The following is a 14,371-nucleotide window of genomic DNA, read 5'->3' as shown; positions in this document are numbered from 1 at the left end:
GCTGAGTGCCTGAGTGCTGAGCGGGGTCCCCTCCCAGCGTCTGAGCCCCTCCCCGACCCGTGTCACCGTCTGCTCTCAGCCAGCAGCAGGTTGCTTTGCCAGGCCTCTCAGCCGGACATGAATCACCACTCAGTCCCCTGACCCTGCTCTGTGCACCCCTCCCAGCCGCCCCCCCCCCCCCGCCCCCGCCCTGCGTGGGCCAGCTGCTCAGAGCTTCCTACTTCATTAACAAAACAACTGCGGGCGGTGCCTTTTTTATTCACTTTTGATATTAGCTTACAGAATAACTCGCTGCAAGAGCTAATTCTCTACTTCTTTAATTCATCAATGTCCGTATCCTGTCTGCCTTCTTCAGATACTTTGCAATTCAGTGTCATTTAAGAACTACTTCTCAGAGACCCTCGGCCAAGGTTTCCACTGTGTCTCAATATAACTAACTTTCAGCTTATTTGCAAGAAGAAGGCACAGATACAGTGGTGACTACTTACAATATAAAATACACCGACGATCCACCGTTTCATAACTTTCCCTCTGAAATTGTCTTTAATGCCAAGTGTGGTTCTCTCGGTGGGGAAATTGCCCTCCTTTCTGACCCCAGTTGGGTGAATCCGGTGCAATCATTTACCTCACTGACAGCTTCGGCTTTGCACGCCGTTAGACTAATGACAGGACATAGCAGTGACCTTCGCAGACGCGCTTTTCCAGCCTGGCTCTTCCCTGTTCTCTGAAGGAATTCCGGACACGGCGTGGGAGAGCAGCGATGCTATTATTAGGCTGAGCCTATAACTTCCCAGGCCACGCTCTGCACTCATTCCAGTGTTTATGTCCTGGTATGTGTGTTTCCATTCGAAGCTCACCCCGTATAGCGGTATCTGTCCATTTCCGCCAGCATGCTTTCCCACCAGCACCGCCTCCGCGTCTGCTTTGAAGGATAGCAAGCTAAGAGTCATCGCATTTGATAAGGATGAGGCCGAGGGTGAATGAAGTCCCTCGTTAATTTAGCACAAGCTGTGGATTCCTGTGCGACTATGGGGACCGCACCGATGAACCAGGCACAGCCCCTCCTGGGGTGGACAGCCTATCTTTCGTCTCCCCCCCTAAAGCGTAATGCCAACAGCCTGTACCTGTCTTTCTCCACCCGCATTTAGGCCTGTCGCACCTCCCAGAGTCCCTTGTGACTACTGGTGTACTTTGTGAAAAGGGAAAACCATTCAAAAGATTAAGGAGTTTTTTTGCAGTGTGATTGAGGCCAGATGGCTTTTTTCTCTTTTTTTAATCCTCACCCGAGGATATTTTCCCATTAATTTTTAGAGAGAGTGGAAGAGAGAGGGAAAGACAGAGAGAAACATTGATGCGAGTGAGAGAAACACATCAATTGGTTGCCTCCTGCAGGAGGAGCCCAGACCAGGGCTGGGCTAGGGAGGAGCCTGCAACTGAGGTATGTGCCTGGACTGGAATCGAACCTGGGACCCTTCAAGTCTGCAGGCCGACGCTCTCGCCACTGAACCACACCAGCCAGGGCCAGATGGCTTTTTTACATATTAAAAAAAAGGAAGAAAGGATAAGATTTAAATTTGTGTGAACCCCTGAGACAGTAGAGCAGGATGCTGAGGAAACGTGTAAGCCATCGTCACCCCGGAAGTGAAGGCGATGTTGGGGAGGTCGTGTGGTTTTACAGGACAAGTTTCAAAGCCCCGACGCTGGGCCTGGGGTGGCTTGGAAGAATGCGGCAGCGCGATCGGAGGGGCAAGCTGCCTGCAGGTGCGGAGCCGCCCCGTGGCCCGGATGTAACTAAGGCTGTCGAAGTCCGTTAGTATTTTGAATTTCCTTTATTTCTGAACATGTTGTTTGAGTCTGTATTTTTGTGTGTTTTTTTGGTTCTCATACACATTAGCATCTCAAAAAGACTTAGATTTATCTTTGTCAAGAATGATACGAACTTACGTGATTTGAGGCCTCTTCCAACAATAAGATCGGCGTGCAGACCAGCAAGGAAAGCTGATGATTAGAGTTCTCTAACCTTATCGATTGGGAGAATCAAATCAGTGTCTGACCAGGTCAGTCATTAAAGCGAATTTCCTTTTCCTTCCTAGGACCCTCGCTTCAACGCAGAGGTTGACCAGATCACCGGCTACCGGACACAGAGCATCCTCTGTATGCCGATTAAGAACCACCGCGAAGAGGTGAGCAGGTTCCGTTTTATAAAAGGTCATTTGAAAACAGTTTTCTTTTTGAAGAAAACGATTTGCTTTGCACACGTGTGAACTACTCCTACCGTGACAAGGAACGCCAAAGCACGCACCTGTTCCACTTGATATTTTCAATTTAGAGTTTAGTTATAGGATTGAATCCTGACGGGGATTTCACTGGGACTTAGGAATAAATTGTAGACGTGTCATGTCCTTCCCCTACCATCCCCCTCGTGACTTTATTCTGTCCGCGATATATCACTGTGGTCGTGGTTGTAATCAGCTTATTTCACATTATATTTTAAGTGGCTGAATAGGGTTCCTTTCATACGTGGTTATCTAACTGCAGTGATCATCAGAAAATATGAATCTGCAATAATTTTCTAATTGTCGCAAGTCTCCAAATATTTTCCCAATGTGTTTATTGAAAAAAATCCACGTGTGAGTGTACCTGCATGGCTCGAACCCGTGTTGTCCAAGAAGGGGAATTGCACCCTGGCCAGTTTGGCTCAGTGGTTAGAGTGTCAGCCCTTAGACCGTGTGCCTCCTCACTTGCAGGCTCGGTCCTGCGCATGTGGGAGGGGACCGATTGATGTGCCTCTCTCACATCCATGTTTCTCCCCCCCCCCCCACCCCCCCCCCCCCCCGCTGTCCTCCCTCCCCTTCACTCTCTCTAAACAAATCAACGGGAAAAAGATCCTTGGGTGAGGATTAAAAAAACAAAAGGCCCTGTGCCAGGTGCATGTTCACTTTGTGAGGAACACGCACGTCTCCGGGGAAGTGGCTGAAGCAGTGTCTGCTCAGTGGTGGGGCCTGCGCATCCGGCTGCCCGTCCCCAGCAGCACTGGGCCCTGTCGGTGTGTGAAAGTAGCCATTCCCGTGGCTGATTTAAAGTTGCTTCCGTGGATCTGTAACCCCCTCTCAGCCCAGGGCGGCTGCTCCCTCCCAGATCTCCTTGAAGCGGGTCAGCCAGGCCCCCAGACTTGGCTGCCACAGCTCCCCTGAGCCTCCTGCTGGGTCCCCAGCCTCCTGGAGTCGACCCCCTCCCCCCCACCGCCCCGCTCCCATGTCCTCTCTGCGCCCTGTTTGACCTGTGGTGACCCCGTGTGAAGCTGCCTCGTCACTGGTGGCCACAGCCCACTGGCCCCAGCATTTCCTGAGATAAGGAGCCGTCAGTCACCGCCTGGAGACTAGATGACTTTGCAGAAGGGAGGGTCTCCACACGCAGCTTTTAAACATCTCTCTGCCCCCACTCTCCTCCTCTGGCCCCCACTCTCCTCCCGCGGCCACTGCCCAGCTGGAGACGATGTCCCGATGTCCCCATGTCCCGGGAGAAGGCCTCTCCAGAGGGAAGGGAGATGAGAAACAGCGGGAAGAGCAGCCCAGCTCTCGCACGGCTGCTGCTGCACAAGAGGAACTTGGCTCCGGGAGCAAGGCCGCTGGGCAGATGCTCCCAGTGACTTCCAGGCTGAGCCTCACCTGGAGCCGCGCAGGCAAACTCGGCCGCGCTGGCTGTGCGCACAGCCCCCACCCACCTCTCTCTCTCTCTCTCTCTCTCTCTCTCTCTCTCTCTCTCTCTCTCAGCTTTGAGATCAAAGTGGGAGCCACCATAAGGGTTGGGGGTGATGCCTAGATGCTTTGCTCTTAGGTTAAACCTGGTCTTTACCACTGAACTTGATGAGTGACCATTGAACTTGATGGAATCGGCCAGTCCCTGCCATGTCCCATCTGCCTCCTGGGCCTTCCACAGGGACCCACTCTGAAGGTCGTGGAGATTAGATTTCACGCGTGCAGAGGCCTTCTCAGCTCCTGGCAACTGGGAGTGACCAGTGCACAGTAGCTGCTAATTTTTAAAACAGACAGAACTCCCAGGGCTGTCCAGACAGACCAGGATGGGCCACGCTGTACGAGGAGGTCACCGGCCGCAGACCCGCCAGCTGCCGGGGTGGCAGGGAAACCAGCGCCGTCCCTGAGGAACTGGCCTACCGTGGAGCAAACAGGAAGCTGGAAAGAAAAGCGCCCGCCCTCGCGTGCCTCCTCGTGGGGCCAGGAGTTTGGTGTCGTCTCTGAGCCAGTCCCTCTGTGCCGAGGAAGCCAGCACGGCTCTAGTTAAATGCCGAGGCACCTTTAGTGACCCCGATGCTCCAGGCACAGGCACAGGCACGTCCCTGAGGGGCTGAGGGACGGAGCAGGTGGTGTTGGCCACGAGAGGCTGAGCTGCCTCTGACACGGGACAGAAAGTTCAGGGAAGCTCCCGAGACCCGGAAAAAGATGTGGTCTCCTCTTCCTGGGAAGTATTTCAACTACTGAGAACTTTCAGGCGCTCTTTCCATGATGTCATCGTCTCCAGGGTAGTAGATTTTAGAGGTCAGATCTCAGTCCTAAACTTCTGTGACATTTTTTTTTAAAAAATCATAGAGCATCGCCTGGCCAGCATGGCTCAGCGGTTGATCATCGACCAATGAGCCAGGAGGTCACGGTTCGATCCTGGTCAGGGCACAGGCCTGGGTTGTGGGCTCCATCCCCAGGTGGGGCGTGCAGGAGGCAGCCGATCCATGATTCTCTCTCATCATTGATGTTTCTCTCTCTCCCTCTCCCCTCCTCTCTGACATGAATAAATACATATATAGAACTGGCAAAGCTGAGGGTCGAACCTGGCCGTCTGACCCCAGGGTCGTGGGTGGAAAGGAGGGTTTCTTCACATTCTGCGTCTGACGTGGCCCCGCCCAGAGGCGGTCTGGAAGGGGGCGGGGGAGGAGGCCCACTGTGTGCTGCTGGCTCGCGGAGTTCACAGTGCGGCTACCACGGGGACAGGCTCCTTTCAGACGGGAGAGGAGGGAGGAGGGAACCACATCCTCTGTGATGTCCCTGGGGGATCCGTGGTTCCCTGGGATGGAAACGTCCGTGTCCTGTGAATCCGGGCGGCGCTCGGAGGGGCCCACGCCGCACCCACGGCACAGAGAGACGATCCACAGGGCGTGCGGGTTTCGGAGCCTCTCCTCCTTTTCCTCCCCACGTCGGGCTGGATTTGGGGCCTGGGCACGTGGGCCCATGTTAATGTGTGTCACTCGCATCAGGTGGTTCTATAACCAGACAGATCTTTATGTTCCATCAAGAGGGGCAGGCACAGCCGGCTTTTTCCGCCGCTCGGACCACCTAGTTCTGCGGTGGCGCCTCCCCTGCAACGTCCTGGTGACATCACAGGTTTTCCATTTCAAAGTCACCCTTTTGCAAAGCAAAGTCACCCTTGAATTGCTTTGCAGAAGGGACAGCCAGGGATACCTTTGAGCTGAAACACCTGTTTTCCTTGGCTGACTGTCAGCTCCAGGTACTGAATGAAAATCTAACCAGGAATCGGGCCTCTTCCCTCCTCCTCTGCTTTATTTTAGCATCTTGGTGTTATTTCATCAGATGTGATCATATAATTGTTTGATGCAAATTCAACAGGATTTATGATAAGTGTTTGAACAGTTTGATAAAGGAGTATTTTTAGCTAAATATCTAATTATTTGTATATATATATATATATAAATACACATCTTCCTTTATATCTTTATATCTTTATATAAATATTTATATGAGAGTATATATATACACTAGAGGCCCGGTGCACAAAAATTTGTGCACTAGGGGGAGAGGGGGGTCCCTCAGCACGGCCTGTGCCCTCTTGCAGTCTGGGACCACTCGGGAGATAACGACCTGCTGGCTTAGGCCTGCTCCCGGGTGGCAGAGGGCAGGCCTAATCCCTAGGTGCAGCCCCTGGTCAGGCTCAGAGCAGGGCCGATTGGGGAGTTGGGGTGCTGCCCCCTGTCGTGCACAGAGCAGGGCGGATCGGGAGGTTGCGATGCCACCCTCAGTCACGCTCAGGGTAGGGCCGATTGGGGGGTTGGGGCACCGCCCCCTGTCACACTCAAGGCAGGGTCAATGGGGAGGTTGTGGCGCCACCCCCTGTCACGCACAGAGCAGGGCCAATCAGGGGGTTGGGGCGCTGCCCCCTGTCACGCACAGAGCAGGCCAATCAAGGGGTTGGGGAGCTCCCCCCTGTCACGCACAGAGCAGGGCCAATAGGTGAGTTGGGGCACGGCCCCCTGTCACACACAGAGCAGGGCAGATCAGGGGGTTGGGGCGCCGCCCTCTATCACCCACAGAGCAGGGCCGATCAGGGGATTGGGGCGCCGCCACTGTCACACTCAGATCAGGGCTGATGGGGTGGTTATAGCTCTACCCCATCACACACACAGCAGGGCCCGTGGGGGGGCGGGTTGGGGCACCACCCTCTATCACCCACAGAGCAGGGCCGATCATGGGGTTGGGGCGCCGCCACTCTCACACTCAGGGCGGGGCCGATGGGGAGGTTATGGCTCTACCCCATCACACACAGAGCCGCAGGGCGATCAGGGGGTTGGGGAGCTCCCCCCTATCAGGCACAGAGCAGGGCTGATCAGGGGATTGGGGTGCCTTGCCCTGTCACGAACAGAGCAGGGCAGATAGGGAGGTTGTGACCCCGCCCCCTGTCACACACAGAGCCGCAGGGCAATCAGGGGGTTTGGGCGCTGCCCCCTGTCACGCTGATCCCGGTGCCAGGAGGCCTTGCAGCTCCACTGATCCCGGTGCTGGGAGGCATATTACCCTTTTACTATATAGAATAGAGGACTGGTGCATGGGTGGGGGCTGGCTGGTTTGCCCTGAAGGGTGTCCTGGATCAGGGTTGGGATCCCCACTGGGGTGCCTGGCCAGCCTGGATGAGGGGATGATGGCTGTTTGCAGCTGGTCACACACCCTTCAGGGTGGGGGTCTCCACTGGGGTGCCTGGCCAGTCTGGGTGAGGGGCTGAGGGCTGTTTTCAGGCTGGGACTGAAGCTCCCAACTGCTCCTTTTTTTCTTTTTTCTTTTTTTTATTCTGGGCCACCTTTAGCTCTGAGGCTCCAGCTCTTAGGCCTCCGCTCTTAAAAGCAGGTATCTGGTTTGTTTCGGTTCTATAATCGAAACTCTGTATCAACTCCAGCCCTGAGATCCCAGCCAGCTGAAAGCTGGTTTCTGGGGTTTTGTTTAGCTTCTATATGTTACAAGGTTTCTTAAACTGCAGGCTCAGAGGCCGGCAAGGCAGGCAGGGAACGTTGGAGTCCTCCATCACTGAAGCAAGCAAGCCTCATGTTCAGTTTAAGCTGCCTGGCTGCCGGCCGCCATCTTGGCTGGCAGTTAATTTGCATATCACCCTGATTAGCCAATGGGAAGTGTAGCGGTCGTACACTAATTACCGTGTTTCTCTTTTATTAGATAGGATGTACACACACACACAGAGTGGCCAGATTATTATGACTGGCCAGATTATTATGACCACCCCATCAGTACTTCGTTGGGCCACCTTTTGCCTTCAATACTGCAATGATTCTTCTTGGCATTGACTCCACGAGATGTTGAAAGGTGATGGGAGGAATCTGACACCATGCCTGATGAATAGCACTGTCCAGTTCTGTGAGATTTGATGGTTGTGGAACCAGCTACCTGATGGCTCTTTTAACTTCGTCCCACAAATGCTCAATTGTATTGAGATCTGGTGATTGTGGGGGCCACCTAAGCAAGGTAAAGTCCCCCTCATGTTCTTGAAACCACTCCTGCACAACATGAGCACCGTGGCATGGCACATTGTCTTGTTGGAAGAAGCCGTCTCCATTGGGATATGCCATCAACATGATAGGATGAACCTGATCAGCAGCGATACTTAGGTATGTTGTGCTATTCAGACGTTTATAATGATCTGGCCCTCTAGCAACTTCAGTGGGAAATTATAGCTAATTTGCCTACAAACTTCAGATGGTCATAATAATCTGGCCACTCAGTGTATATCTTCCTTTGGGGGGAAAAATACTAAAAATTTTCAAAAAATATCAGCTAATATTTATGAGCTTTTTAATTTTTTTTAAATATATTTTATTGATTTTACAGAGAGGAAGGGAGAGAGATAGAGAGTTAGAAACATCGATGAGAGAGAAATATCGATCAGCTGCCTCCTGCACACCTCCTACCGGGGATGTGCCCGCAACCAAGATACATGCCCTTGACCGGAATCGAACCTGGGACCTTTCAGTCCGCAGGCCGACGCTCTATCCACTGAGCCAAACCGGTTACGGCTATGAGCTTTTTTAGAAGATAAATACTTTAATGAACTGAAGAGACCGAATACCTGAAGAAAGTCACAAAATAAAGCGTTAATGGAACCAGAGGTGTACCCAGCTGCGATGCAGGAAGATAAGTGTTTGCCGTGCACAGAAGCACATGCAGCCGAGGTGCCTGACGCTCACTGTTAACTCTTCCCATTTCCCCCCGAACTGTCCTGTTTGGACATGTAATGGTGGACTTGCCGGGATGTGTTGCTTCCTGGTCTCGGCAATGAGGGTGTGGGAAACACAGGCAAGGAAGGCCCTTGCTTTAAACCTGCCTTCCTCGTGGATGTAGAACTTGTGCACCGAAGACTAAAGCTCAGTACCCAGTAGCAGGACACGGGTTAAGTGAGGTTGATACTCAGCCCGCAAGTTGGGAGTCCAGGCTGCGGGCGGGGAGCTGGAGAAAGGATAGGGCCCGGCTGGTGGGCCCGCAGCCTGGGAGGACTCAGGCAGGACCCTGGCCTGCGGTCCCGCTCACAGAGCCACGGGGCCTCCTCCCTTTGACGCGTCAGCTTGGAACAGATAAACTTGACGGCTTTGTGCATCTTCCTTCCTGACAAGTCCGATGAGATGCCACAAAAGTCAGCAGTTCCGTGGCAGGCGGGTGGCCGATCGGCTCTGTTTTGGTCCTGAAGAACTGGTGAGTCACTGGTTTTAAAAGCTCACAAATTGTTCCTTGCATGGCTCCCCCCGCAATGTCCTTTCTGGAGCTCAGCCCTCGCCGAGCGGCGCTTGCTCTGGACGTCACCGTGCCCGCGATCTTTGCTTTCCCCTTTTCCACGCTCCCCTTTTCATCGTAAACAAGTATTTTACAAAGAAGCCAGCAGCCACTTCCCTCAGGCAAAGCGCGTCTTAGGAGCCACAGGTGAAAATGCCGCGCTGACAGGTCACCCCTGCAGCCCCCTCCTGACCAGGAGGGGGAGGAAGGGCCCAGAGCTGGGACGAAGGTGGCATTAGGCTCAGCTCCACCCACCCACCCAGGCCCCTCTGATGCTCAGAGGCATGGCCAGGCGGCTTCCCTTCACACTGGGACGGTGGCCTCCGTCGCTGCCTCCCGGGCAGCCTGGCAGCACGTGTTGGATGCCCAGGATTTTCGTGGATCGGGTCGTGTTTGTTTGCTTCTGAGGAGCTGTCCACAGGCCCTGAGGACGAGAGCCGTGGTCTGGGGCCCGTTGCAGAGGAGCATGGACTATTGCTGCGGGGAACGCAGCCCCGGAGTCGCATACCCAGACCCTGGGGTGGGTTTTCAGTATTGAACAGTTCTCATTTTTCTTAGCGAGTCAGGTGGCTGCTGGTGAAATTGCTGCCCTCGATAGATACATGTGCAAACGTCTGTGTTTGTCTGTGAAGGGTTAAGGTTACACGGTCAAGAGCTTTACATACTCTGTATTTCTTCATATTAAATCCTCATCTAAACATTCCCACTTGTTTCTCTTGTAGCATAGAGAGGAAATTGATATTCCAGGATTAAATCACATTAAAGAGAAGGAGGTGGTGATCTAATAGAAGTTTTGAATCATGTTGTTCGTTTGTTTATTGCATCACTTCCTAGAAGTGAAATGATGTAAAAGTGCCTGGATTTAGAATCCCAGGGCTGGTTATTACGCATTGTTTGATGACCATGAGGACCCTGTGAGTGATCTTCTGCAACATAACAAATCGGGTGAATTCCCGAGGGCACGGCAGGCCAGGCCGCCCTGCCCAGGCTGCCGCCTCAGGAGGGGCCAGGGGCTTGACTCCAGGTGAGCCGCCTCCCAGAGGCTCCTCCCGGGCTGTGGCTCTTCTCCACGGGGCCTCCCCATCGGCCGCACCACCTGGTGGACAGCCGGCGGGGAGGAAGCAGCGGTTGCGGAGACCAGGTCTCCGGCTCGGTCATCTCCCCTCTCGCTCTGATCCTCAGCAGCCAGCTGTCACGTGCAGGTCACAGCCACCGGAGGGACTCTAGGCCCCGCCCCTGAGGGGAGGAGGGTGGAAGGACATGGAGACAGGTGGAAACCACCAGAAGGAAGGACTAAATACATTTTGTGGACTCATATCTTTCCTGAAAACTGGTTGGATGACACAGGAGGCCTCTGCTTGTCGATTAAGCTAACACTTACTAGTAAAATTTCAGTCTTTCATAGACGAAAACATCATATGAACTACCCGAGGCAACATGGGCTGGTTTTGCCGAAAGGTGATGGGTCCGTGTGTGTGCTGAGCTGACCGGCCTGTGTCACAGGGACAGGGGAGGGGGAGAGTCAGGGGATGAGGGAGAGGATGGAGGAGGGGGAGGGTCAGGGGATGAGGGAGAGGATGGAGGAGGGGGAGGGTCAGGGGATGAGGGAGAGGATGGAGGAGGGGGAGGGTCAGGGGATGAGGGAGAGGACAGGGAAGGGGGAGGGTCAGGGGATGAGGGAGAGGATGGAGGAGGGGGAGGGTCAGGGGATGAGGGAGAGGACAGGGAAGGGGGAGGGTCAGGGGATGAGGGAGAGGATGGAGGAGGGGGAGGGTCAGGGGATGAGGGAGAGGACAGGGGAGGGGGAGGGTCAGGGGATGAGGGAGAGGATGGAGGAGGGGGAGGGTCAGGGGATGAGGGAGAGGACAGGGGAGGGGGAGGGTCAGGGGATGAGGGAGAGGATGGAGGAGGGGGAGGGTCAGGGGATGAGGGAGAGGACAGGGAAGGGGGAGGGTCAGGGGATGAGGGAGAGGATGGAGGAGGGGGAGGGTCAGGGGATGAGGGAGAGGACAGGGAAGGGGGAGGGTCAGGGGATGAGGGAGAGGAGAGGGTGCAGAGGAGGGTGGGCAGGGGCGTGAGCTGTGCTCCAAGGGCCCTGGCATATGGTTGAGGCACTAAGGGGCTTCAAGTGTCACAAAGGCTGCACTACAGGAGGTGGCTGTTTGCCTGGATGAAGTCCTTGCTTCTCCGCCCACAGGAAATGCTCCCTCAGATCCTTCTCATCGGCCCCCCTGGGGTCCTGCTCCTCCCAGTGGAGCAGTGCAGAGGGCAGTGCCTGGGGTCCTCCAGGGTTCAGGCTGCAGGAGGCTGGCCTGGCAGGAGCCTGTGCAGGCGGCCAGTGTCAGGGGAAGCCGCTCCTGCTGGGCACGGGGAGGGCTGAAACCAGGAGACATTTGCTGTTTGAACTTAAGAACCAGCATCTTTCTGTGCTTCATTCTAACCCAGAGCCCGCCATTTGACACTTGATGGGTGTGGATAGTCTGCATTTCCCATGTGCTCATCCGTGGAGCGGGCCATGATGAGTGAGTGCTCCCGAGCAGGCTGGCCCCGGCTGAGGCCAAGGGGCCGGGAGTGGGTTTGCTGCTCCGTGTGAGACGGTGAGGGCTGACCTGATGCAGGAATTGTAGCAGGAAGAATCCAGGATACATCCCCGTTGTTTAGATGGGCCGTAACCGGAGAGAGTGTGAGAGGCCCTAAAATAAAACATGCAGTGGAGGGAACTGCTTTATGGGGAGCAAACCATTAGCTCCTTTTATGGACGCGTTGCTCATGGCTAATCCTCTCTCTTCTCTCCTCGGGCTCCGCTTTCAGCTGACACTTGCCTGTCGGTTCCGTGGGAACAAAGCACTCAGAAGGGTTTCAGGAGAGACCCCCGCGCCCCGCTCATCAGAATTCCTCCGTGCCCACGGGCTCCTGGGCACACACCAGGCTGCCAGGCTCCCTCTGAGACAGCCCACTGGCTGCCCCTCCCTCCAGGGCCACCGTGTCTGCTGACCACAGGGCCCCGCCCTGGTCCGGGGGCATTGCCATCCCCGCCGCCCAGCCCACCAATCCCCGCCCTGTGGAAACCACTCTGGGCGAGGACCCATGATGCTGTGGGCGAGGCTGCGATCCTCCTCAGGCCTCGTCTTCTCGCCCCTCAGTGGCAGGTGACATTGTTGGTCAGTCTTCCTCCAGACAGATGTGTTCCCTTGCCTTCCAGGACCTCAGGCCACCCAGCGTCCTGCTCCCCGACGGCCTGCCCAGGTCCTCGACTGGGGCCGCACCGCACACCGCACACGGGGCGGGGGCCCAGCCTGGACCCGTGTCTGCTCTGACGACACCTGCTCCTGTAGCGATGTCGCCTACTCGCCTGGCTTTAAATGCCACTCACACGTGTCCTGTCCCTCCTCCTCAGACTCACATGGTCAGGACCCTCAGCCTGGGCGTGTCTGGAACATCTCAGACTGAGCACCCCTAACAGATGGGCAGTTACAGGGTGTCCCGGGATGTGAAGTACAGGGTGGGACATACAGGCAGTAACCTTGGGATGACTATGGGGGCAGGTGGGCACTTTGTAAAGCATATGATTGTCTAACCACTATGCTGGACACCTGAAAGCAGTCCTCTCTAATAAAAGGGTCATATGCAAATGGACCCTAACAGCGGAACAACCGGTCGCAATGATGTGCACTGATCACCAGGGGGCAGACGCTCAACGCAGGAGCTGCCCCCTGGTGGTCAGTGCACTCCCACATGGGGAGCTCTGCGCAGCCAGAAGCCGGGCTCACAGCTGCGAGTGCAGCTGTGGTGGTGGGAGCCTCTCCCGTCTCCGCAGCAGCACTAAGGTTGTCCAACTGCCGGCTTAGGCCTGATCCCCAGGGGATCAGGCCTAAGCCAGCAGATGGACATCCCCTGAGAGGTCCCGGACTGTGAGAGGGCGCAGGCTGGGCTGAGGCCCCCCACCCCAAGTGCATGAATTTTCATGCACCGGGCCTCTAGCATAAAATAATACTGAATATAAGTGAGACACAGCCTCATCGGAGTTTGATAAGGAACTTGCTTTTTCCACTCATGCTGTGTCGTTTCCCATCGGTGTGGGTCGGGAGCACCTGCGGGACGCCCTCTTTACCCTGTAATTCCGAATGTTGCCAGCACAGCATCGCCCCCTGCTGGAGAGATGTGGGCCTGTCACTGGGGCAGGCTGAGCTGGAACAGACTGGATTCTGGTGTAACAGAGTCCAAGTCCAACAGCCGTGCCCGGGGAGAGCCCATGCTTCGGCCGCCAGCTCCTGGCAGAGCACGGACACCGCCCTGAAAACAAATCTCAGCTATGGAACAGCTCGAGGCTCCGCGTCGTTCTTGGCAGCGTGGCGTGTGGAGGGGGCGCGGCGGAGCTGGGAGTACCCTGGTGCAGGGTACAGTGTGTGCACACAGACTGCGCAGGCAGATGTGTTTGTTGTTTCGACTGTGTTCCTAATTGAGCAGAGACAGAGTGTGCAGGGAAGAGCCTGACTGTGTGGCAGGAAGCGCGTGGCCTGTGCGCTGGCTGAGGAGCAGGACCCGGAGCAAGTCCCTCTGCTCCCGGCGCCTTCCGGGACTCGCTGGCAGTTTCCACGTGAAGCACAAACCCCCAGGCTGGCTCGGAGGCAGGAAAGTGCCAGTGGCCGCCGCTGAGACTCACCGCAAGGTTCTGAGGGTGCACGATGGCGCTCTCAGCATGTCGCCCAGCGCCCAGCCAAAGGGGGAATGGGAAGTTGACCCCCCTAAGCCTGGACGTGCCCCCGTGGGACACAAGGCTCTCTGCTACATAACCTGTAACCTGTGTGTCTCTGGCAGTTTTTAAAGGGCACCTAGGGAGCCAGCCGGTGTGGCTCCTTGGTTGAGCGTCGACCTATGAACCAGGAGGTCACGGTTCGATTCCCGGTCAGGGCACGTGCCTGGATTGCGGGCTCCATCCCAGTGTGGCGTGTGCAGGAGGCCAATCAATGATTCTCTCTCATCATGGATGACTCCTTTCTCTCTGAAATCAATAAAAATATATTTTTTAAAAATAAAGGGCAACTGGCGGGAGTCTCACAGTGGCCAGGGGCTGCTCTGCCTTAGAGCCGCATTTCTGCGTCCCGGGGACAGACACGCTGACTAAGGAGCCGGAGCCGCAGTGCCTGTGCCGGGCGAGGTGGCAGAGACGCTAGGACTTGGCAGGGGAGAGGGGTTTTTGTGAGCGAAGGGACAAGAATAAACGGTAGGATGGAGAGTTGTGTCAAGCGTTCCCTGGATGCAGCCAGCTGGGTAGACTGCTCCCCCAGGCCGTTCCGAGG

The 14,371-nt window shown here is 55.6% G+C and overlaps 1 protein-coding gene across 2 annotated transcripts in view; it reads left to right on the top strand.

Annotated features, from left to right (window-relative positions):
* The window catches only part of PDE5A (phosphodiesterase 5A), a 139,372-nt gene that overhangs the window by 28,289 nt on the left and 96,712 nt on the right, over window positions 1-14,371 (top strand). For both annotated transcript variants that reach the window (XM_081092068.1, XM_081092069.1), the window contains exon 3: window positions 2,094-2,183. In XM_081092068.1, the coding sequence (XP_080948194.1) occupies window positions 2,094-2,183 (90 nt within the window). The remainder of the gene's footprint in view (window positions 1-2,093; window positions 2,184-14,371) is intronic.

This window comes from Myotis nattereri (genome assembly GCF_964212035.1).
Source record: "Myotis nattereri genome assembly, chromosome: 5".
Taxonomy (NCBI): Eukaryota; Metazoa; Chordata; class Mammalia; order Chiroptera; family Vespertilionidae; genus Myotis; species Myotis nattereri.
The sequence above is the reverse complement of the archived record's forward strand: the minus strand, read 5'-3'. Positions and strand labels throughout refer to the sequence as shown.